At 42.5% G+C, this 26,239-nt stretch overlaps 1 protein-coding gene across 2 annotated transcripts in view; it reads right to left on the minus strand.

Annotated features, from left to right (window-relative positions):
- The window catches only part of LOC139280807 (ELKS/Rab6-interacting/CAST family member 1-like), a 1,247,673-nt gene that overhangs the window by 45,631 nt on the left and 1,175,803 nt on the right, over positions 1 to 26,239 (minus strand). For both annotated transcript variants that reach the window (XM_070900522.1, XM_070900521.1), the window contains one exon: positions 2,209 to 2,400. In XM_070900522.1, the coding sequence (XP_070756623.1) occupies positions 2,209 to 2,400 (192 nt within the window). The remainder of the gene's footprint in view (positions 1 to 2,208; positions 2,401 to 26,239) is intronic.

The following is a 26,239-nucleotide window of genomic DNA, read 5'->3' on the forward strand; positions in this document are numbered from 1 at the left end:
GGACTGCGCCGTTCAAGCCGGCCTCCAATGACCAGGCGGAACGTGCGGTCCAAATCATTAAGCAAGGTACGCTCAGGATTCAAGGACCCTCCCTACAATGCCGCCTATTGCGTCTCCTGCTGGCCTATAGATCCCGCCCGCAGAGCTACTAATGAAACGGACACTCAAAACTTGGTTGTCCCTCATTCACCCAGTCCTGACCGACATAGTTGAGGGCAAGCACAAGTCACAAAACGAGTACCATGACCGTAATTCAAGGGGGAGATGTATAGAAATAAATGATCCTGTATTCGTCCTCAATCACACCATGGGGCCCAAATGGCTTGAGGGCACTGTAATTGACAAAGAGGGGAATAGGGTCATCGTGGTAAAACTCAACAACGGTCAGATATGCCGTAAGCATCTGGACCAAGTAAAAAAAAGGTTCAGCATCGACACGGAGGAACCTGAAGACCACCATGAGATGGAGCTCACAACATCGCCAGTGAACAAGCCACAAGAGCAATCGGAAGAATGCACAGTCCCTGCGGTCAGCCCGGAATCACCACAGGTGACAGACACTCATGTCAGTGTCCAACAACCAGAGCCCCAACTGCGGCGCTCCACGAGGGAGCGTAGATCACCTGAAAGACTAAACCTATGATCCCAATAAGACTTTGGGGGGGGAGGTGATATCATGTATGTAACCACAATGTAACACCACTGTATTACTGTATATACTCAACCTAGATGCACACCTTGACCACCAGGGGTGAACTTGAGGGAGACACTCCTTACCTGATCACACAGATATAAAAAGGGAGGTCCCACGCACGGTCATCGTCTTGGAGTCCTGTGAAGAGAGAGTTCAGGTCACAGAGTGACCTTGTCCCCAGAATGTGCCTTGTGTGGTTTCATACTGTAGAGCAAGGACTTTACAAGTTCCTTTGAATTTAACAGTGTGTAAAATAGGAATTACGTGTAACCTATACACTGCTTTTGTGCTAAATTCCCCTCACAAATATAGGCCATATTGATGAATATGAAACCTCACTGTTTCTGTACCATTTTCAATAATATCTATCATCTGATTGTTTACATAAAGCGGCCAAACATTATGTAGGATCCTTTCAAACTCTTCAGATAAATGAAAAGTGATGATTTCCTGTGAATTCCTGGATAGTTAACAGCTCTAAACAATAACAGCTTATTAACAGATACATTGTTGGGCATGCAGGAATGTTAAGAAAGCTTAACATCTGCTTGCAAATATAATAGACTCTTATCACCACAGTAAACCTTTCTGTTTTGTAGAAATAAAGCAAGAATTTCTCTCGGGCAGCATGTTAAATGTTTTGAAAAGTAATACATTTTAAATCACTGAAATCGCTGAATTGAATTAAAAGAGCTGAGCTTATGTGAATACTCTCTCAGCGTATGCCTTCTTCCTCTAACTCTTACACATCAGCAAAGACCAATCAACAGGACCAATGAAATTCTGTTGTTAATACATAGAACTCTGTAATTGGGGATCACATTCCATGTTTTCATCCCATGATTCCATCCACTTTTCTGTGAAAACTATAAACTAGCTCCAATGAAGACACCAGCAAATGTGTTAAAATCAACAAGGTCATTTCCAGTTATCGTTAAGGATCTCTCATGCAACATACCAATATACTCTCAAACAACTGACCATAACAGGGTGAAGCTGAACATCTCAGCTTCACTCACACCTTCTACACCTTCCTTTCCTATGAAGGGAGGCATCTCAGGCCTTCTCCTGCCAAAGCCCTGGGAATTTGGGAATTTAGTGGGTAGGATATTATGGTAACTTGCGACACTATAACAGCTGAGCGTGTTGACGTGTATACTAGGAATGAGGAAAGCACCCTCGGACTTTTTATAGTTTATTGGATCCCTGCTGTAGCATAAAATCACAATCTGCGTAACACAGTCCTGGCCTTGGAATTGTTGTAAAAATGACTGCATCAAACCATCACATTTCAAATAAACCCTTTATGCAGCAGATATAAACAAGCCGTATATTTATGGGATTATTAATTCAAAAGGTTTTTGAATCATTAGACTACTTTGACAGCTGTGGCAACATAGCTGACAACTGATCGGGGAGTGGGTGTACAGCGGGAATGTAGTAGATAGCAATGGGCTGTCTAGAGTGCAGAAGAAACTAAATCATACTTGAGCAGTTATTATTCACACTTTTACCTGCGCTGAGCTCATCTTCTGCAACTCTTCCTCCCACGTTGCCCTGTTGTTATCAATTCCATATGCTGGGGGTGGTGTCAAACCTTGAAGAATCTGTGAGTCACGGTCCTGACACAGAGTCGTGAGGTGTCCTATGTACAGCTTCAGTTTACTGCGATTCTGGTTCAGTTCTAATAGTGACTGGACGATCTGCTGGGGAGAAAAAAAACGGAGGGGACAAGCCATCAAAAATGGGGGTACGTTGCCACAGCAAATATGGCCATCACCATTAGAACAAGCAAAGCTTGGAAGCCACCACCACAAAGTCGATCACCAAGAGAAGCATGGGAGGCAAGGAGAGAAAATCTGCAATGCAGCCACATGGCGAAAAATAAAAATGAACACATAATAGTGAGTTGCTGACACCCAACATCACACAAAGAAATAAAGAAAGATCTAAATTGCATGACAACAATCACAATGTCTTCCACCAAACAAAGGCAACAAAATCAAGGCAGCATGATGAGAAAATCACAATCATTTCAAAATAATGAAGGTGCAATGATTTGAAGTAGGAGATTCCCCCTTCTGCGTTCTTTGGTTTGTTACATTTAAAGCGAGAGTTTCATTTCTGTCAATCCTAATTCTCAAAAACCTAATTGCTGTTCCCACCACCATCACCACCAACCTGTTCTGTATCAAACAAGAAACAGAAGACGCTAACCTTTATAAGGCACCTTTCATGACCCCAAGACATTCCAAAGCATTTCACAGCCAATAAAGTACTTTTGAAGTGTAGTCATTGTTATTTTCTAGGCAAAAGCGGTAACCAATTGCCACACAGAAATGTGATAAATGACGGGAGTTTTCAGTGGAGTTGTTTGAGGGATAAATATTGGCTAGGATACCAGGAGAACTTTTCCATTCCTTCAAATAGATCTCAGTTTAACGTCTCATCTGAAAGACGCCCTCAGTACTGCACTGAAGTGTAGATTATGTGCTCTGGTTTCTGGAGTGGGGCTTGAACCTGTGTTTTTCAGACTCAGAAGTGTGGGTGCTGCCAGTGAGTTAAGGCTGACACTTAAATTGGGATATTGCTGTCCAAAACAGCAGAATACAAGCATAGAGAGGTTATTCTAAGACTTTATAATGCACTGTTCAGTCCACATCTGGAATACTGTGTTCAATTTAGATCATCAGGCTAGAAAAAGGACATATGTACATTGGAAAGGATAAAGAGAAAAATAACAAGAATGATGCCAAATACAATAGGGATGAGCTATGGGTAAAGATTAGATCTAGCTCTACAGTCCAGAGAAAAGGTTAAGGAGAAGACTCATTCAGGTGTACAAATATTAAAAGGTATGGATAAGTAAATCCAGACTATTACTTCAAAGTACGTCAAGGTTGTAGGGCCAGAGGACATAAATTTACATTTGTGAAAGTAAATTAAACCAGACATTATAAAGATTTTAAAAATTCAAATTTGATAAATGTTTGGAATAATCTGCTTGGCAAGGTAGAGGAAACTAAAAGCATTCAAAAAGCAGTTGAATGCTTGTCTGAAGGAATTAGGTTACTTGATAGATGAGCCTAATTTGCTGAATGTCCTTGAAGGTTCGTATATTCGCTCCATGAATTGGATAATTACATTCAACAGGACTCATGCTGTATCTTCTGTGTACATCATGATTTGATTTAATCTCACTGATGATGTCACTGCAATCAGGATGGTAGCCTTCTGTAAACTGGGACAATTTATACATAAAGAATGAAGGGGGTAATTAGAGGAGCTCTTCCTTTATACAATTCCATGCAAGCATAAACAAAGCAGTGTGTTAAATCTACGCCAATAGTCTCAGGATCTAGAACAAAGCTTTTTAGATAATTGTGGCTTCATTGCTTGACAAGAAAATGGCATGAACTGTCTGCACTGGTATTGGCACGATAACAGCTGCTGGCCTGTGCTGAATTGCTCCATTTCAGCCAATGAGGTAGTGAGTACTATACTTGACCTCAATGAACCCATGATAGGGTTGTTGTAATGTAGGAAACGCAGCAGGCAATTTGTGCATAGCAAGCTCCCACAAACAGCAAGGTGATAATGACCAGATAATCTGTTCTAGTGATGTTGATTGAGGGATAAACATTGGTCCGAACACTGGGCATAACTCTCCTGCCCTTCTTCAAAACAGTGCCATGGGATCTTTAACATCCACCTGAGTAGACGGGGGCCTCGATTTAACGTCTCATCCAAAAGACGGCACTCCCAACAGTGCAGCACTCCCTCAGTACTGCCCTTTGGTGTCAGCCTGGATTTTTGTGCTCAAGTCTCTGGAGTGGGACTACCCACAGCCTTCTGACTCAAGGCGAGGGTGCTACCAACTGAGCCACAGCTGACACATGATTAGCCAATGACATTCTCTGATCAGGCTCACAGAGGGGGTAGAGCTGCACATACTTGGCATTTTTTCATGCCTGGTTTGTTATGTTGAGATCTCCATACCACTTTAAATATAGCAATTAAATGGATTGATATGCAGATATTTTGCATTGATAAATAATATAGCTCAGAAATCATAAACTTTTACAGCACAGAAGGCGGCCATTTAGCCCAATGTGCCTATGCCAGCTCACTGAAAGAGCTATCTACTTACTCCCATTCTCCTGCCCTTTCCTCACACTCTTTTAAATTTTGAATTCTGGTTGAATTAAAGGAGATTACGTTTGTATTTGCTTTGCTTCTCTCTCTCTTCCCTTCTCTCCACTACCAGTATTCAATACGACTCTTCCAAGACGACAGGCATTTGATCAGCTCTCATACCTCAATGAATGCTCCTCTGTAGTTGGCTGCTAACCGTTACCCTCACATGAGTCCATCCTCATTTCCTCCCCCACTCCCTTCAAAGAAACTTGCAGTGTGTTGAATTACAAGTTTAAATTAACATCTTCCCATTCTGTAATGCAGTGCTCAAACATGCTGAAGCATCAGCTCTAACTAGCCTGAACACTCGACTTATGTTTAAATATAGGAATCAGCATTCAGAACTGATAATACCCATTCAGATTTTGTACCAGCTGGCCAGAGGAGTAATCCTTTCTGACCAGATGATGTAATGTGATAGGCCTCCACAAGGCTGCTTTTGGATCAGGAGAAGAAATACCTTCTCTCAGGAAGAAGGTAACATTTATTGCCTCTTTGTACAGACTTTACGGGGGGGGGGGGGGGGGGGGGGGCACGACAAGGTTAGAAAAGCACTTCAGATTAAAACATCCCTTTCTTCAGAGTAAAGAGTTGCATGATCACAATTCATGATCGGATCAGCCATGATCGTATTAAATGGCGGAGCAGGCTCGAGGGACCGTATGGCCTACTCGTGCTCCTATTTCTTATGTTCTTATGTGAAATTTGGCTCATCTAAATAAAATGAAGCTGGTTAGTATCTACGGTGCAGAGAAAGGCTAATTGTACAGAGAAGTGTACAAACTCATGGTAGATTTTGTGTGGAGATGAGACAAAGTAAGTGTCGGCAGTAAACCTTCTGCTTTAGACAGCAATGAATGCATTCCTCCACATTCTGTAGCTACAGCTCGGACAGTCCTTCGGTGTCTTTAAGCTGTACCATCTCTGTTGTGACTGAAAGTGAAGTTCTTCTGTCTAATTGGGAGTATTCACTGTCCTCATGTCCCAGATATTGAAATGTTTTAAGTGCGTGCTTTGAGCGACATGACCCTGATGTGCTGTGCCTCACAGTGGGAACAAGCTGACCCACATATGGCGAGTTCCCAATTTCAACTCTGCTGTTCCAAGAAGGCAGCAACTTGAGACCAATGTCTCCTCTAATTTATTTTTTCGTGCACAGTCCCTTAAAATTTGCTGCACAGCTGCGCATGCACAGTATCTCTTCCAGCTTGAGAGCGGGCCGCGCGGAACCTTCCGATTGCTGTGTTGCTGCGCGTCTGTGCAGCTTGGGGGAACGTTGCTTAAGATCTGGTGCTTTTCGGAGGAAAGGAGGAAAGGGAAAATTGGAACAAGAATGACTATGGCTGACTCTCAGATATCACCTGACAACCAGTTTCTGCGAAGCATTACTGGAGAAGCTTGGAGCAGGATTTCCTGTCAGGTCTTACAGCCAGGGATGATGTCTGGCATGAAAAAAGTCAACAGAGGAATAAGAAATAAAATGCTTTAAAAAAACAAAGAGCCTCTGCTTCTCAACACAGACAAAATAAAGTATGAATAAAAAAACAGCTTTAAGGAAATGATCTCAAGCATTAGTATATTTTTTCATTAAATTTATTCTCTTTTGTTTTCTTTCTGCAAACCCTCTATTGACTTTAAAGCAGTATATATTTTTGCTGTAACGGCAAGGAATTGCTGTTAACCATGGCAGTGTGAAGGAGAAGAATTTACAAGCATACATTTAACAGCGCCGATCACTTAAATATCCAGTAGTACTATATGTACCTCTCCTGATGACAATTAAGTTAATTCACTGTGGCCCAAGTAACCTCAAAACACTTTTCCCCAATAATGTAATCACAGTTCATTGTTTAAACGAAAATACTCAAATGGTCAAAATCAAAACAAAATGTTAAAGTTAACAATAACTCCTTTTAACTTAAAAGTGGCATTGATGACAAGATGTCCCTCTTCAAAGCTTGACTGTTCTCTTTATCTCAGTTATAAGCAAGAAAATCACATTTGAAAACCAATTTTGTTTTTGCTGAGCATCAACATCATCACCTCTTCTAATGACATGCCTGCAAAGCCAGCTAGCATCAACAGTCTGTCAACAGAGCTTGTCCCAGGGTAACATCAATCATGGCCCCTGCTGAGGCTAGTGCTTCATAACTGATGTCATTTTCCAGGTGAATGTGGGTTGGAAGGTGTGGAATTTGAAAAATGCTTCCAACACGTCAGCATGCAAAAAATGCAGTGGTTGGTAAGTATCAGTCGTCTTTGACTGCTCCAAGTTGGTCTGCATGGTCAGCGTCCATACGACAACTTGGTGTGGTAAATGGGAAGCAAAGTACCAAATAACATGTGTAAATCAAACATTATGACAAAATCCCAATGGCTGGTGTCAAGCCTCCAAGTTAATTTTTATTTTTATCCCTTTTGAGTTTAAAAACTTATTTCAACTTCCATCTCATGAAGTATCCTAAGATGTGCACCATTCTTCAGGCCAAGAGGACGGGAAAGACGCTGTTCCCTGGCCTCGTTTCTGTAACTGGCTGCTATGAGGTTTAAGAGAGACCTGCAGTGATCTTTTTTCCTGCTTCATTCGCTGGATCCCTGCTCTGAAATGTTCTCATTACTGCCAATGCAAAAGTTCAGAAAACTTAGCAGGTGGGAAAATATGTATACAAATTTGCGTCCTGCTACACTGTGGCGTTGTTTCGCCTTTGAGAATACCTGTCTGGGCACAGCCACAAAAAAAGTGTGTTTTTCTGTAAAAATGATGATGTTAAACAAAGCAGCCCACAGAGAACAGGACCAGGCCAAAGCGGAACTAGATGCTGGTGGAAAATGGTCAAATTCTGTATTTAAGAAATCAAACTGTTGGGTACAACCTTATTTCTTTTTCAGATTAAGAAAATTTGAGCTCATGATAAGGAAGCTCAGTGCTAGGAAATGGAATTCCTCTCTAGCTCTCTCACCCAGTGTAAGCATCAAACTCTCTCAGGCCAGGTGTAGCAGCCGGATGCAGAATAAGCCCAACTCTACTTTGCCTCTACAATATGACAATCTCAATTTCAGAAGCACATACCAAATGTTTTTCTCCCTCATCCATCCCTGTAGTCTTTGAGCAATAATGCCAGTTTGGTATTAATCTACTCTGACTAACAGACAGCTTTACAGGGAAGACTCGTGCCCCCGATGCCTGACCAAACCCCATTTCCTGTAGGACTTTTATAGTTGGTAGAAAGAGAAGACCTACATCACATTTTTATAGGACAGCTTTCAACCCAAAATCCAAGAAGTGAAAAGATCAGTGTTCTAAATCATGCTTCATATATCAAACCAATTCCCTCCTTACTTGCACTATTGATTTCAATAGCACACTGCAGCACTTTTGAATGGACTCCAAGTTCAATGGTCTTTGGTCAGTTCAATTCAAATGGAATGGAATATTAAAAGAGGATACTTCATTCATCACTTCCCGCCAGTTACTAAGAAATGAGCTATGCTACCTTACTTTGGATTTGGTGATTGATGTGACAAACATCAGTGCAATCGCATCAGCACGGTCTATTGTAATTGAAGGTAACATAGTCACCCTCCCAACATACACAATCATCAGAAATAATGTCATTCACAGAGAGTGCTGGCTGCTGAAATCACGAGTTCAATAATGAGAGCGAGCCCATAAACACACACTGACAAAATGTCAAGATGTCTGTAAATGTCCAGCTCTGGGTGTTTAAATGGTTGTATTTACACTGATGTGAAACCAGTTTTCTCACACTGTTGGCTTTACTAACACCTTCTACCTAGTATCCTATTATTATTCCATCTCTTTCTCAGTGGCAGGCTCTTCCCAGCCAGCAACCTGTGTAAAGGACTGTATTTATGCTGATGTTCATTCAGCTTCTTTTTTTATCTTTTAAGCTCAGAAATTCCTTTTGGAAAGGTTTCTCACAATAATCAAAAATAAAAGAATGTCAATAAAAAATCCTTATAATTATCAAAAATGATCTTTCCTTGTCCTTTGTCTCCTGAAAGTGGTTATTCAACTTGTGCTAAAGATCCTCGGGACCTGGCAGTCCTCATGCTGGGAACTGTAGCCCGCCAACTTTGGTCTGTTCAGCTGACAGTGATACATCTAGGAAACTGCAGAAACTCTAGGCTCCAGCTTCCTACATAGGTTCAGGCATCCGACATGGTTAAAGGTGTCTCTAGTGCAGGAAATGCTATTCTGCAGGCAAGTTTAATCATGTTCTTAAAAATTTATTATGTGCTCAGCTTCATGCAGAACACAAGATAGTGCCCGCAAGGATTTTCAGAAAATATTTGAAGTGATTTGATAAGTTTGCTTTCTCCTTTTCAAAAACAAAATTGGAAGCAGTTGCTGACTACCCTCTTTTGGCTCATAGATTTTTTTAAACTTTATGATTAAAACAATTCACCCTTATCCTCCTCCCCTTTCTCATCTACAGGCTGCCCCTTGGCAACATTATCTGCAGACATGAAGTCAGCTTCCACATGTTCACTGATGACACTCAGCTCTACCACTCCTCAATGTCTCTCCACCCCTCCAGTGCCTCTATGTCAGATCACTTGTGTGACATCCAGTCTTGGATGAACTGCTATTTCCTTTCCCTGAGGAAGACCGAAACAGTTGTCTTTGACCCCTGCTACAAACTCTACCCTTGCCACAACTCCCCTTCCCTTGCCTCAGGCTGAATCAGACGGTATCGTATTAGCCTCCAAGCTGAGCTTCGCCTACTAACACGTCCTTATCATTGCCCACCTCCACCGCTACTTTACTCTGTTGCTGAAACCCTCATTCATGCTGTTGTCATTTCCAGACTGAACTATTCCGATATTCTCTTGATCGGCTTCCTATTCTCCACCCTCCGTAAACTTCAGCTTATCAAAGTTCTTCTGCCCGTAACCTAGGCCACACCAACACTTGCTCACCCGTCATCCCTCTCCCCACGGACCAACATTGGCTCCCGGTCACCTAATGCCTCAAATTTTAAATTCTCATCCTCATGTTTAAGCCTTGCCCCTCTTCTGTAATCTTCTCTAATTCTAAACCACCCCTCCCCCCCAAAACTGTTTGTTCCTCTGACTTCAGCCTCCTCCTCCCTTTGACACCATTGTCAGCCATGCCTTCAGTTGCAAGGCCATTCTCTCTGGAATTCCCTCACTGGACCCCTCCACTTGCCTATCCTCCAAGGCCCTCAAAACCCAGCTCTATGACCAGACTTTTGTTAACAGCTTTTTTGTTAACAGCTTTTTTGTTGGCCGAGTACATTATCTTTTCCCTACACCTCTGTGAAACAACTTGGGATGTCTTTCTATATAAATGGAAGTTGTTGGTGTTAATTCCTGCTTCCTACCTGTAGATTGGTATGAACCTATTTTTTCAGTTATGATATGTTGCTTTTTGATGCCCAAAATGCAACACAAGAAGTGTGACACAAGAATTGTATTGTGATGGACTAAATGCATGCTAGATGCAATGTTATTATATAATTGTATATTTATATTAAAATTAAACAGATCTGCCTTGCAGCAGCTCACAGATAGTCAGAGATTATGCTGTTCCAAAGTAGGGAAGTAGGGAGTGCACATTTCCAGTGAAAGAATTCTGCCCAGAGACTTTTTGATTGGTTATTGGAAAAAAAATATTGATTTTGTTACCCACTATAGCTAGATAAATAGATAGACACCAAGCTGTATAAATTGATCTGTTTACAGTAAATAGTTGTGTTTGAATTCTCATTATAAACCAAAAAGGCATTAGGAAATAAGTGAAGGGTTAAATTGGGCTGCGCTATGCTATGCGGACTCCGAAGGCCCCAAAATGGCGGACAGGAAACACATGCGCATTTCCAACCGGAAGATGTGCCGCCTTCCATAATGGGCAAGGACAAACAAGAGGTGTCCTTTACCCATGCCTTTACCTTGAAATGTGACGTGTGGTGGACTGTTTATGTAATATTATAGATCGATCAGTCTGAAATGTGATGGACATTTGAAATGGGATTTACAGGAAGTTTGCACATACATAAAGTTTTATAATATACCAGCAAAGCTCCTGTGGCAATGGTCATAGTGAATTGTTTATTTTGTAGAGTGTTACGCTATGGGCCAGAAATTTGCTGTTTTTTTGGCTCTAATTGCGGTTACCATCTTTTTTTTAATTGCCGAAATACCGCTATAAAATAAGCTCACAAAATTCACCAAATGGTAAGTGGCGCTAGCAATAGCGGTAAAAAAAGACGTTGCACAAGAACATTTGTGTGTGCAAATCAAAACTCGAAGTAAAAAAAAAAGACTTTCTGCGCATACGGAAAATTTTTTTTTTTGCTGATTTTCTCCATTCGATTTTTTCCTGTGATCCTGGTCACGTGGCAGGTGCACCAATGCATGCACAGTACACCCAGGGCTGAATCAGCCATTTTTGAGACCAGCAGGATCGAAGACATCAGAGTTCAGGACAGTTCATCTGAAATTAAAAATTTCAGGGTGATTTAGATCGGAAGAGGGCCAGGAAATCCACTCTTGAAACAAATGAGGCCCTCATTAGTGCTGTAGAAAGCAGATGGGGGGAGATTTTGAAGAAGGGTCGTGCAAAACTCCCCTCATCCGGTGTAAAAAGTCTTTGGAAAAGTGTGGCGAAGGAGGTTTCCTCAGTCGACTGTATTAGGAGGAACCATGTCCAGTGCCGGAAAAGGTGGAATGACTATTGCAGGGTCGTCAAAATAAGAAATATTTTTCTTGATGCACTCCAATTACTTGTGTGAGACAGAGAGAGAGAGATGGAGGTCAGTGTCTTTACACACCATCTCATGTCCATTTATATTGTCATCTTTGCAGGGAAAGTTGTCTCACAACCGCTGGGAGCAGTGGTGCACAAGTGGCGGTCCGGCCAAATTATTCCCACTCACCCAGCTTGAGAGTCGCATGGCAGGTCTGATGGGTACCTCGCAGAGATCAACTACCCATAGGGGTGCTGAGCCCTTGTTTGACAGTGAGGGTAGGTCCTGCAAAATCCACGGTCTGGGTTGGGTCAATGTTATGCAGTCTGCGGGCTAGGGTTCGGGTAATGCGATGTACTGTCTGTCGTCAACATGTAATGCAGAAGTGGTGGTCTTTCAAATGTGCCTGCACAATATGACTCTACTCATGTCACCCCGCCCTCTCCCCTGCTGCTAACCAGTCGTCTGTTGTTTTCGATTTTGCAGATGTGGATTCCGAGGCCTCACATCCAGGAGTGGAAGCCCCCACCTCGCCGGATGCTATAGTGGAGGACACAGACATCAGCCACACTGAGGAACCTCCATGGGAGGAGGAGGAGGAGGAGAAGGACCAAAGCATTACCCTTATGGGGGGTGGTGGGGGTGGGTGTGGGGCAGCCCACGCAGGCAATAAGGGCCTGCAGCCGCCAGTTCGTCAGATGAGGACACCACATTCCGTGGTTATCCAGCATCCGAGGCCCCGGGTCCAAGTGGGTTGCAGCAACAAATCCCCAGGGTTGAATCCTGTATGCCGTCTCTGCCGAGGCTGAGTCGGCAAAGCCGGACTGGTGAAAGATAGATAGACACGCACCTGGATAGGATGGGACTGTCTGGGGAGAGCGTCCAGCTCAGCCGACAGCTCCTCGAGGTCCTGGGTGGGATCTCCGCAAATATTGCATCACTATCTGCGGACATAAGGGATGGTTTTTCGCAGCTTGTAGTTGCAACACGGGAAAATACCGATGCTGTTTATGCCCAGCAGAATTGATGGTCTCGACTCATGGCACTCCAGACCTCAGTATCATGCCACCCAGACTGACAGTGGTGAGGTTGAGTAACAGGCTTGCCACTCAGAAACCAGGCCTTCCACAGCCCCAGCTTCTCCAGGGGGTTCAATGGCGTCGCCGACTTCTCTCCCCCAAGTACACTGGCGCTCTGGGTGCGTTGCTAAAAAACATCTTAGGACCCAACGTGGGTATGGGCAGGGGCAAGGGCAACAATCGACGAATTAAGGGGTAAAGGTGGCTGTAGCTGAAGGATGTGCAGGGGTTGTTGTTTTGTTGTTATTTTGCTGTTGTTTTTTAAATAAAGTTGACAAAAATGCTAACATTGAAAAATGTTATTCAAGTTACTAGATTAAAGTTTACACTACAAAGTTTCATTTATGTAAAAATTTTAAGAAATGCAAATTGTTTTTTTCACCTTAACCAATCTTGTGCAGTGTTTCATTTGCAGAATAGGGGAAAATAGTCAATATGATGGGATAGAGTGGGCAGTCAATGATCAAATGTGCCGTTCAGCCTTCATGCGAAGTGTTGAATTATCAGCTGCTGACGTAAGGCTTTTGCAGTGGCGAAAGTGCCACGAGGCCTCCCTTGTCGTGGTGGGGGTAGTGGTGGCATGGGTTAATCGACAGGCTCCTGTTCCTCCTCCTCCTCCCCCCATCTCTCCTGAGGTGGGGGTGCAATCCCCAGTGGCAAATCCTGTCCCCTCATGATGACTAAGTTGTGTAGCCTGCAGCACACCACAATGAATTCAGCGACCTGCTGAGGGCAGTATTGCAGGCTGCCTCCAGAGTGGTCCAGGAATCGGAAGCGCTACTTGAGCACTCCAATTGTCTTTTCGACAATAGTGTGTGTGGCTGGATGGCTGTTATTGTAGCGATGCTTGGCTTCTGTCTGCGAGGGCTGCGAGGAGGGTCATGAGCCAAGTGGTGAGCCCGTAACCTTTGTCCCCCAGCATCCAGCTCTGGCCTTGGGGCATACGCTCAAATAGGTGTGAGACACTGCTCTCATGCAAGATGAAAGCATCATGGGAGCTCTCTGGAAATTGTGCATTTACTGCCATGATGCGCTGAGTATGGTCGCACACCATTTGTATGTTCGGTGAGTGGAATCCCGTTCGGTTTCGGTAAATCTCTGGATCCTCTAAAGGTGCTCGCAGGCCGATGTGCGTATAGTCAATGGCAGCTTGTACCTTGGGGAAGCCAGCAATTCGTGCAAAACCTATAGTCCTCTCATTCTGTGCCTCCTTGGTCATTTATAAAGTCCATCCTGCATGAATACAGTGCAGTAGTGACCTGGTGAATGCAGCGATGTGTAGCGTGATGCAGCATATGTCCCCTGCTGATGCCTGAAAGGAGCCGAAGGCATAGAAGGCAAGTGCCCCAGTCACCTTCATCTCAACGGGCAGTGCAGTCCTGTTCCTGCTGGTAGGCTGTAGGTCTGTCTTTATGAGCTGGTATATCTCTGTGACCAACTCTTTTCGAAAGTGCAGCCTTCTAATGCACTGTGCCTCAGACAGGTGCAGGTATGAGTGCTGTTCCCTGTAAACTCGTTGAGGGTAAGGCCTCCTCCCCATGCGTCTGCGACCTCTTTGATTACGCTCATAATGTTGTTGAATAAGCCTTCTTCCAGCTCTATGCTGCATAGAAAAGGTAGCCAGCAATAATGGCAGAGATAGCATAGGCCCCATTCTTTTAAATGTCCTTAAATGACCTTAAAAACAAAGTATAAACTCACAAAAAGCGCAGCCTTCCCTTCAAATCCTTTTCTGTACTGAGCTCTTTCTCTGTTTTTCAAGATAGTGAGCCCGACCTGGTAAGACTTGATTTTTTCGGGCAGGTTTTATCACTGGAGCTAAAAATGGAGATATCGGCGAATTTTGCAAAAACGGCGCTAGCGCAGTGTTGCACGACGATTGACGTCACAAAAACAGCAAAAAAAAAGGCGGGCGCTAATTTTTACCACTGGAGCGAAACCACTGACGAAACTTGCAAAACGGTGATACAAATTTTTAGTGCCAAAAAACACACTTTTAGCGCTCAAAAATGGCGCTAAAACGGGCACAAACCTGATGAATTTTTAGCCCTATCTCATGGCCAATGTACTTATTAGGGCCACTGATTTATGGTGACTGATCACGTCAATTTCCCTTTTTATTACATGATTTTGTGGGTTTTTCATTGGTGCTTTGGGATTGAATTCTGCAACCGTTCATTATTCTGTGAAAACTGTAAATTAAGCAGTCTATATTTTATATATACAGTCCCCACTGCTTATAGTGGACGCATTGGTGGTATCATGATTTGCCCGCTGTACGAAATGGATGGTAAATGGTAAGAGAACATATCAGAGTAAGTGTTGTATGCCTTTGTTACAGTACGTTGAGCTAATCAATTTAATTTTTACAAAACTATCGGCAGAGCCACTCAGCAATGCAGCAATTACTGAAATTTTAACGATTGAAAATTTACTTTAATTAAAAGTGCTTCCTTATTTTATTCCCAGAATAAAATAACTTATCAGCCTTTCCTCACTGTTTGAACCCAATTGTAACCATGCTTGTAAATAGCAATACTATGGCTGTATATGGCAGATATTTGCAATATTTCCCCGAGCTGTAAGAATTCTGACCCAGTGAAATGTACAATGTAAAAGAGATTATGATAAAGGGCAGATTATTAATATGTCAAGCCAAAGCTTCCAACTCCCATATAGTGTCTCTGGTCACGTACTCCAAAATCACACCAGTGATAACCACTGTTAGATCCACAGATGCCTGAAATAGCTGGCATGCTTAAATGTGTTATAAGCGATGCCTTTGTAATTGACTGCAATGATAATAGTAAATGGTTAGCACCATTTGCCCGATTATAAATGGCTACCTGTGATAAGCGTAGCTGGTATCAGTGGTGGGGACTGTATTTACATATTAATTGAACCTATCTATTTAACGTTCATCCCATATCATTTTTAAAATTGAAGATATATAGCTGGATGTTATGCAAATTTGCAGGTGGGTACATGGTATTTTGGATTACTGGGTTAGAGGTGGTGACCTTTGGAAGGATTGGACTTCGATGTCACTGGAGATGACCCTGTGCTTTGGTAGCAATGGGGGGATGCGGGGGCGGGGTGGGGTGATGGAAGGTACGAGGGTTTGGCAGAAAGGAGGTAGGGGTCATAAAGTTTGACTGCACTGGGGTGAACGTCTTGCACCATCAGCACTAGGGATGGGGTGCTGGGTTTAACAGCTTGAGGAAAGTCGTGTGGTCTTACATCATTCTGGAGGAGAACATAATTGTTTAGCAGAACTCGGGGATGGATTGTGGGGTTTGGCTCAGTGGTGGATGTCAGCTTTGGGGGTGTGCGGGGTCAGGAAATGGGTCGAACAGCACTGGATGGAGGAGGAGCTCCTATGTTTGGCAGCACTGATTTGTAAATTTCTAAGAGATCTCTGCAAATGTTGAATCAAGTGTTTTCTAGAAAATAAGTTAATGTTGTTTTGTTGCAACAAAAAAACACCATAGCTGCATACATAAATATATATTTTCAAATCTGTCTTCTGCCTCAGCGTCACATCAAATAAGCACAAGGCTACTTTAATAAAATGTATTTTAAATTTTAACTAGCAAAATAGAATCAGCAATTTTTGTATCACTTGGAAAGTGCACGGAGGTGGATAGGCAAGTAGCCAATGTTCTCTCTGTCAATCTTAAACACTTGCAGACATTACCACAGAAAACATTATTTATCTGAAGTGTCCGAATTTTTTTAGGATAATGAACTGAAAACAACAAAATTAACTTTATCAGCTTAATATACTAAAAAGTTTCTGGGATTCTCCACTGAGCAGCAAATAATTATTGTTTCACCCAATGTAGGTAGATAAACAAATCTTACATAAATAGTGAATTGTTTTTGAATTATAAATATTACCAATAGAGCAATGTCCATCTGTTTCTCCCTTTGTCTCCGTCTCTTAGCTTGACAACCTTTTTGAATAAAAATGAATAGCCTTATATTTAAAAGTTTGTTTGAGAAACCACTCAAATTCACCGTCCCGTTTGTGGTCATATCATTTTCATTGGCAGAGTATTTACTTGGCAGGAATGGACTGGATTCATACTTTCTATTACACACATCTCCTGACTGCACAGAACATTAAATCTTGGGTATAGGCTCCAGATTCAGCTGTACTGTGGAGTTTTATCATTTTAGGGGGAGATGGGCATCATGACTATTATATCATGAGGTGAGTTTGTATCCATGGCTGTATGTATGCTAGCTCTTTACAACTATACCCTGGATTGGGTACTCAAAGTTATGTAAGTACTGCTCCGTGAGCAACCGCAGATGTCAATCGTTTGCTTGTTGCATGCACAATTTACGATTCTGAGGTGTAGTCCACGCATCAGCATTTGCTAATGAAAATTCTTATTTTTTATTTCTCCAGCAGGTTGAGTTGTGCCAGAATACCCCCAGGAGTAACTGGACAAAGTGGCAGGAAAATAGTGGGTAGCGGCTGGAAGTGGGGACATTACCTGGAGACCAGTGTTAGGTACTTGCAAACTAGCAGCTTGAAGGGTTTAGAGACTATCCCTTGTCAGTGTTTGCCAACAGACTTCAACACTGTGCCAAGGTTACCCCATAATGTGCCTTGGTCAAGCTCTTTGGCTTTTCCCAGCCGTGTCTGGGGCTGGTATGTTTACAATTCTCTTCAGCAACTGATTTGGGCAGGAGCAGGTAAACACCACCTGGTGGACATTATTACAGCAGAAATCCGAGGTAGGATCTTGCTTTAGTCATTTTAATGTGCTTAATGCTGGGCAATGCTTTTAAATTAAAAAGATAAATATTCTGGTTGTTCCATAATAGCTACTTGCTGAACATTTCAGAATGGCAAGGAAGCTTCCTGGTTTAATGAGGAGTCTGTTTTCTCATCTGATGACAATAGCTGAAGCCAGGGTATTGTGTTGGGACTGATGCAGTGCTGAGGAGGGGTGCCTAAGTGCAGCTGATATACTGGAGGGGAGAGAGAGCCTGGTATATCTTAGGGAGGGAGTGTCTGCTTGCAGCCAACATGCGGTGATATAATGAATACAAGAAAATATATAAAAATATCACATACAGCACCCAGCTGGCCCTTTCAGCACTTATGATCAAGGAAACATGAGGTTGGTCTCATGGAAGGCATTAGTTTAGAAAGAGTGAGGGACATGGGGGAGAAACTGCAAAGTGATGAAGGTTCGGGGTTGGGAGACTTGGGAGAGGTTAAAGCAGAGTGGGGAGAAGAGGGGAAAATGATAGATTGATTTTCTCCGTTTCTTTTGGGGGGGGGGGGGGTTTGGGTCAGGTTTTTTTGAAGCTGATTTGTCAGCTTTTCCAAGTTTCATAGGTTGGCATGTATGATCAACTATCCTCCAGCTCACTTGCCATTGTCCAAGCAGGTTAGTTAAAACAATGCCAGTGGATTCTCATTACCTTAATAAGCGTTTCAGCTCATTAAATGCACGATACAACAGCACTCAGGCAGCAGCCATTAAGAGAAATGAGGTCTGGGGCTCATGCTATTTCAAGGTCGGTGAACACTCATTCCACTAAACCCAACATCTGGGCAGAGGATACAAGTAAAATATGATACAGAACCTGTTTACAATTTAGAAGATGTGCACTGTTTATCAAACCATGTGTTTAGTGGTTATGGTGCCATTTGTAAGCCACAAGCTACATGCACAGAAAAAGATTAACTCTCTCCCGCTCGCAAAAGGAACAAATGGCTGCCACGTCAGTTATTGAGCAACTTCCAACTGGTTACAGATTTTGTTTTCAAATTGGATGCAATTAGTTTGAACATATGAATAAGGAGCAATGTAGGTTATTCGGCCTCTCGAGTCTGCTCCGTCATTCAATAAGATCATGGCCGATCTTCCACCTCAACACTTTCCTGAACTATCCCCATATCTCTTGATTCCCTTAATATTAAAAAATCTATCAATCTCTGTCTTGAATATACTCAACCACTGAGCAGGAATTATATTCCATTTGCCATGTTCTTGCCCACTCACTTAGCCTGTCTATATCTCTCTGAAGTCTCTTAGCATCCTCTTCACAACTTACATTCCCACCTAGCTTTGTATCATCAGCAAACTTGGGTATATTACATTTGGTCCCCTCATCCAAATCATTGATATAGATTGTGAATAGCTGGGCCCCAAGCACTGATCCTGTGACACCCCACTAGTTACAGCCTGCCAACCCGACTCTCTGTTTTCTGTCTGTTAACCAAAAGAAAGAAAGGCTTGGATTTATATAGCGCCTTTCACGATCACCGGACGTCTCAAAGCACTTTACAGCCAATGAAGTATTCTTGGAGTGTAGTCACTGTTGTAATGTGGGAAACACGACAGCCAATTTGTGCACAGCAAGCTCCCACAAACAGCAATGTGATAATGACCAGATCATTTGTTTTTATTATGTTGATCAAATCCTAGTATATTACCCCCAATCCCATGAGCCCTAATTTTGTTTAATAACCTCTTGTGTGGCACCTTATCGAATGCCTTCTGAAAATCCAGCAAATAATCAGTAAGGCAAATGGAATGTTGGCCTTTATTGCAAGGGGGATAGAGTATAAAAGCAGCAAAGTCCTGCTACAACTGTACAGGGTATTGGTGAGGCCACACCTCGAGTACTGCATACAGTTTTGGTCTCTGTTTAAGAAATATTGACTTGCATTGGAGGCTGTTCAGAGAAGGTTCATTAGGTTGATTCCGGAGATGAGGGGGTTCACGTATGAAGATAGGTTGAGTAGATTGGGCCTATACACATTGGAGTTCAGAAGAATAAGAGGTGATCTTATCGAAACATATAAGATAATGAGGGGGCTCGACAAGGTGGATGCAGAGAGGATATTTCCACTCATAGGGGAACTAAAACTAGGGGACATAGTCTCAGAATAAGGGGCCGCTCATTTAAAACTGAGATGAGGAGGAATTTCTTCTCTCAGAGGGTTGTGAATCTGTGGAATTCTCTGCCCCAGAGAGCTGTGGAGGCTGGGTCATTGAATATATTTAAGGCGGAAATAGACCGATTTTTGAGCGATAATGGAATAAAGGGTTATGGAGAGCGGGCAGGGAAGTGGAGCTGAGTCCATAATCAGATCAGCCATGATCTTATTACATGGCAGAGCAGGCTTGAGGGGCCAGGTGGCCTACTCCTGCTCCTATTTCTTATGTTATGTTCTTACATCCACTGGTTCCCCCTTATTTATTCTGTTTGGATCGAGGTTTAAGCTGACCTGTGTTCTGACTGGGTCTCAGCATCCTTTCACATTTAAGAATATAAGAAACAGGAGCAGGAGTAGGCCATTTAGCCCGCACCAATATTTAATAATATCATGGGTGATCTTCTACCTCAACTCCACCTTCCTGCACTATCCCCATATCTCTTGATTCCTTTCGTATCCAAAAATCTATCGATTTCTGTCTAATGTACTCAACGACTGTGCATCTACAGTCCGCTGGGGTAGAGAATTCCAAAGATTCACAATCCTTTAAGTGAAGAAACTTCTCAACTCCGTCCTAAATGGCTGACCCCTTATTCTGAGACTGTGGCCCCTATTTCCAGCCAGGGGAAACATCCTCCCAGTCTTTATGTTGTAAGAACCCTTCAGATTTTTTATATGTTTCACTGAGATCACCTTTCATTCCTCTAAACTCTAGGGAATATCGGCCTAGTCTACTCAATCTTTATCCCCGGAATCAATCTAGTGAATCGTTGTTGCACTCCATCTAAGGCAAGTATATCCTTCCTCAGGTAAGGAGACCAAAACTGTTCACATTACTCCAGGTTTAAAGGTATCCTGCCATAGCATACAGTCTGCCATGGTCCCTCAGCACTATTGTACAAGATGAAGGAAGTGCAGTTTTGAAATGCAAAAATATGGTAAATGCAGTTATATTTGATCAAAAGCAGTAACGGTCAAATACTAGCACTACACTGGGGAACTGAGGATCAGAATGCTGACCTGTTATCATGTATTTCACACAACTGCTACTATCCTCTGTTCTCTGGTACACTACACACATTTTCACAGTAGTGCTTACATGTGCAGCTATTTCAGCTTGACAAGGTAGTAAAATTGAACTTCACATACTGGGTATCAACAATTAGACTTGAAAAATAAAAAGGGTTTTAACAGCAGTTATGTGAGATTACACTGAGCTTACAGATTTAAACTGTATTATAACAATACAGAAATCAGCAAATTGGGCTAATCCATTACTGATCACAAATCTACTTCTAATTTGCACAAATGTTGTCAAAAACTGAAGAAAGGTCTCAGAAGGGATAAATTATAATCATTGTTAGTAACATTGAAGAGTGTTGGTATCAGAACATAACTGTAGAAGTTTACACAACAGGAGGAGATCATTTGGCCCATTGTGTCAATATTGGATGGCATGTGGTTGACAATGTGTAGCCCCCTACTGCTACAGATTATGGTCCATCTACAAGTAGCAAGAACAGTAGCTGAGGAGCACAACAATGAGGCATGTGTTTCTACAAGTGCTGAGAGAACTATAGGGGTGCTGCCACTATATCAATAGATATGGCGAGGCTCAACTGAAACATCATTTGAACTTGAAAAAATGGGGCTTCTTGATTGGAACAATACAGATTACTGGGTGATATTATCTAAGTGTTTAAATTTAGGAAAGGATGGGACAGCATAAATAGAAGCGATTTCCAGTAATTAAGGAGTCAAGCTGAGAGGCCCTTGATAGAAAGTTAAATACAAGAGATTTAGAACAGAAAGCAGCAGAAAGTTCTTCACAGAGAGTTGTGAGGCTATGGAATCCACTTCCAGGATCACTTCTTTTGCTCTTTACACTCCTAAATTTATTTGTCAAAAGAAAGACAATTGTCAAAAGGCAAAAGCCTTTCAGCTTCTTCAGGGAGTGAGACACGTCAAAAAGATTGACTGGAGTTTGTGGTAGCATTATCTCTCCAGTATGTGGCTGAGGCAGAAACTATGTCAACATTCAACATTAGATTGGATATGTAGATAAAGGAAATAGAAACATAGAAACATAGAAAATAGGTGCAGGAGTAGGCCATTCGGCCCTTCTAGCCTGCACCGCCATTCAATGAGTTCATGGTTGAACATGCAACTTCAGTACCCCATTCCTGCTTTCTCGCCAGACCCTTTGATCCCCCTAGTAGTAAGGACTTCATCTAACTCCTTTTTGAAATGGGGATAAAGGAGTGTGAATAGGACTATTTGCTCATGTGGAGGGGATTTGTCAACATGTACTGGTTGGGCCAAATTACCTGTTTCCATGTCGTAACTATTTCAATACATTTATATGTATCAACATCTGAAAGCGAACAAACCTGTGTGTGCTTCACTTCTTTTGCTCTCTGCACTACTAAGTTTATTACTCAGAAGAATGACAGTTGTCAAAAGACAAAAGCCTTTCAGCTTTTTCAGGAGTGCGATACGTCAAATAGATTGACTGGAGTTTGTGGTAGCATTTTCCCTCCAGTACCTGTCTCACCTTTGGATTATGAAGACATGCCTGTGATCACCTGAAACTAATAGCACATTAGAACTACTTCTATTTTTTATTCCATCAATAATGTATATATTTGAGTTGGGATGTGTTATGAGGCCAATGCACAATTGGCATACTCTGTGCATGTCATAAGCAGCATACAACTGACTCCGGCTGACTTTTGCACAACAGTTTTATTACTTCTAAGGTTGCCATTTATAATGGGAGGCTGAGAAAGTTGTCACCATAGCCTTTCAAAGAGGGAGATGGTTATATCACACAAAAGCATGAGGGGGCGATAATTCCAGCTGAAACAACATGATCCAAGGATTATTATTAATGTGACAAGAAAAGTCAATCAATACAATCAACACTGCCTTATATGTTATCAGAAAATGACACTGTCCCTTTGGTTTAGATTTAGTTTCCTTTCCCCAGAGTGATCTCAATTTTATTTCCTATTCAAGAATCTAAGAAGTTAGTAGGAAGGATAAAATGCAACTGTTCTCTATAATAGCTTAACCAGAGATGTCCTTAATATAATAAAGAGCGCAATTTGAAGCAAAATAAAACTACAGGTAATATTTTTGTCTATATTTATACTTCGCGCTTTTTTGGCAAGATTCCGCGTTTTTTCCTCCTTCTTTACAACAGCAACAACAACTTGCATTTATACAGCAGGTTTAACGTAGCAAAATGTCCCGCGATATTTCACAGAAGCATTATCAGACAAAATTTGACACCAAGCCACATAAGGAGATATTAGGACAGGTAACCAAAAGCTTGGTCAAAGAGATAGGTTTTAAGGAGCATCATAAAGGAGAGAGAGATGGAGAAGTGAAGCGATCTAGGGAGAAAATTCCAGAGCTTAGGGCCCAGTCAGTTGAAGACAGTAGAGGGTTTTGAACACAAGGATGAAAATTTAAAAATCGATACTTTACTGGGCCGGGAGCCAATGTAGGTCAGCGACTACAGGGGTGATGGGACAACAAGACTTGGTGTTGGTTAGGATATGGCAGCAGAGCTTTGGATGAGCTCAAGTTTACAGAGGGTGGAAGATGGGGAGGCCGGCCAGGCGAGCATTGGAATAGTCGAGTCTGGTGGCAACAAAAACATGGATGATGGTTTCAGTAGCAGATAAGCTGAGGCAGGTGTGGAGACCGGTGATATTAAAGGCGGAAGTAGGCTATTGGGTGATACAGAGGATATGGGGTCAGAATCTCAACTCAGGGTCAAATAAGATGCAAAGGTTGTGAACAATGTCCCTTTTAATTTTTTTGGGATGTGCAGGGCTTTAAGCTTTAAGGGGCTGTGTGGCCCATTCAAAATACCATGCCTTGCGCAGTTTCTTCTGTTTAAAAGTCAGTGAGCCGAGTGTGCGGGAACTATAGAGTGCTGCGCAGCCATGCACCTTAGACGGGACATTGGTTGGAAACAGTCTGTTTCAGCCTCAGACAGTGGCTAGGAAGGGTAATAGAATCGGTGACTAGGGAATTGAGTTTTTGGCAGGGACTGAAAGCAATGGCTTTGGTCTTCCCAATATTTAACTGAGAGGAAATTTCTGCCCATCTGGTACTGGATGTCAGACAAGCAGCACGATAGATTAGATGTAGTAGCGAGGTCAAGATAGAGGAGAGTGGGGTGCCGTCAGCGTACATAAGAAAGAAAGACTTGCATTTATATAGCGCCTTTCATGACCACTGGACGTCTCAAAGTGCTTTACAGCCAATGAAGTACCGTATTTCGACAGGAAACGTTACAAGGACACCCTCAAAGCCTCCCTGATAAAGTGCGGCATCCCCACCGTCATCTGGGAGTCTCTGGCCAAAGACCGTCCTGAGTGGAGAAAGTGCATCCTGGAGGGCTCTGAGCACCTGGAGTCTCATTGCCAAGAGCATGCAAAAAACAAGTGCAAGCAGCGGAAGGAATGTGCGGCAAACCTGTCCCACCCTTCCTTACCCTCAACGACTGTCTGTCCCACCTGTGGCAGGGACTATGACTCTCGTATTGGACTGTTCAGCCACGTAAGGACTTAAGAGTGGAAGCAAGTTTTCCTTGATTCCGAGAGACTGCCTATGATGATGACTGTGTTTCGAATGATGTCACCGAGGCGCAGCATGTAGATGAGAAATAGGAAGGGGCCTAGAACAGAGCCTTGGAGGACTCCGAGATAATGGTGCGGAAATGGGCAGGAAGATTTCTGTCTACGACTGAATAGATAAGAAAGGAACCAGTTGGGGGCACTCCCACTCAGCTGGACAATGGAGGAAAGGTTTTGGAGGAGGATGGTGTGGTCAATCATGTCAAAGGCTGCAGACAGGTCGAGAAGAATGATGAACGATAATGCACCATAGTCACAGTCACATAGGAAGCCATTTGTGACTTTGATAAGGACTGTTTTAGTGCTGTGGTGAGGCGGAAATATCCTTTGTGCTCTGAAAATGTTGAATTTTGCTAGGATATTGGTTCACAGATGCTGTGTGCCAACTGGTACCTCACCTAAGCTGTCATTTTTCAAGTGTAAACCTAGATAGCAAATATGTCTGTGATTGAACCATGGAATATATGACAGCTAAGTTATATGTTGCCTTTACCAACAGAATCATCGGGGAAACCAGACTGGATTAAAAAAAAATCAAGAATGGGATTTCTTTCATTCCTTTTCTCTTAGCACCACCCGCCCCCCGCCGCCCAGTGAACCATGCACTTTCACCCACACAGCAACACAGCTGGGATCAGGAGGTCATATGAAAGATTAAGGGAATAGACCTGTGCCCTCTCACTCAATGGTGGACACTGCTGTATCTTTAATGCATTGTATCAATACACTGCCCAGGGTAATTTGTTTTAATGTTAAGGGCAAGGTTATACACTTTGTTTCAATAAGAAACAATTAGCCTTTTTGGAATATCTATGAGAGGAACAATACTTCAAAAAAAAGCGACTAGTCAGCAACCTCTTGGCCTTTATCCGGTTTAGTTGTCACCGATGTAAATTATGGTGTGCCAGACAAACTTTGATGTTCACTCACAAAGCCACATGCTCCTGGTCAAATAAATAATGTGCCTGGGATGTTGGAGTCACGCCTTGCTGGTGTTCCTCTGGGATGGCTCAAGGCAGTCCTTCTCCCACTCCCCACTCCCCAATTACATTCCAAAGAGGCCCACTTAACTGCATCCATATGAAAAGGAAAAAGCTGACAGACATCATGCCGAAAAACTGCGCCACTCCCTGGGACGGCTTTTCATGTCTGGGCATCATTAGCAGTTAACAGGCTTCCAGGAGTCAACAAATAGGGTGTTATGGTGATACACAGGTCTCCGGCTTGTGTTCGGTAGTGATTTAATGACAGTTCCTCCTCTACCCCTCACCTATTGCATGGAGATGGTACTGGAACTGTTTGGGAGATGAGAAGAAAATAAACACGTGGATAACCAGTAACCCAAGCAAGTGTTTCACATAATTTGTCATGAAGAAAATGTCAAGATAATATAATCTCAAGCACTGTAACCCAGAGGTCATGCTGTATGATTTTACAACAGATAAGGAAAATGCAAAGTGATGGATTAGACCAGTGAGACACTGAAAACTTATTGTACTTTGTGAGCTAACCTTGATTTGTTCCCTTTGTGAAAGATAGATTAGCTCTTAATAAAATTATGCTTAAAGCTACAGTATATAATGGATACAAATAAAAGAACTGTTTCTGCCAAAATAACACGTGGGCAGAAAAACCTCACAATAGAAATACTGAAAAAATGTGTGTGGTTGTGGGGGGTAGGGGCATGGTATGGTGGGAGGAAATTTCTGTAAAAAAAATCCGGTTAAAAATCCATAATCTTGCATGTATATATGGAGGATTTTAAGGGCAGCTCTCTTTTAAAATGTGTCATTCATACAGTGAGTGAAATGAGGGCAGAATGCATGAAATGTCTCGCTATCCAAAAATCGTAGGCTAACTACAAAGAATATTGTCTGTGCCATCTGAAAAACACAGCAACAGACCTCTCACAC

The sequence above is a fragment of the Pristiophorus japonicus genome, chromosome 15 (genome assembly GCF_044704955.1).
Source record: "Pristiophorus japonicus isolate sPriJap1 chromosome 15, sPriJap1.hap1, whole genome shotgun sequence".
Taxonomy (NCBI): Eukaryota; Metazoa; Chordata; class Chondrichthyes; family Pristiophoridae; genus Pristiophorus; species Pristiophorus japonicus.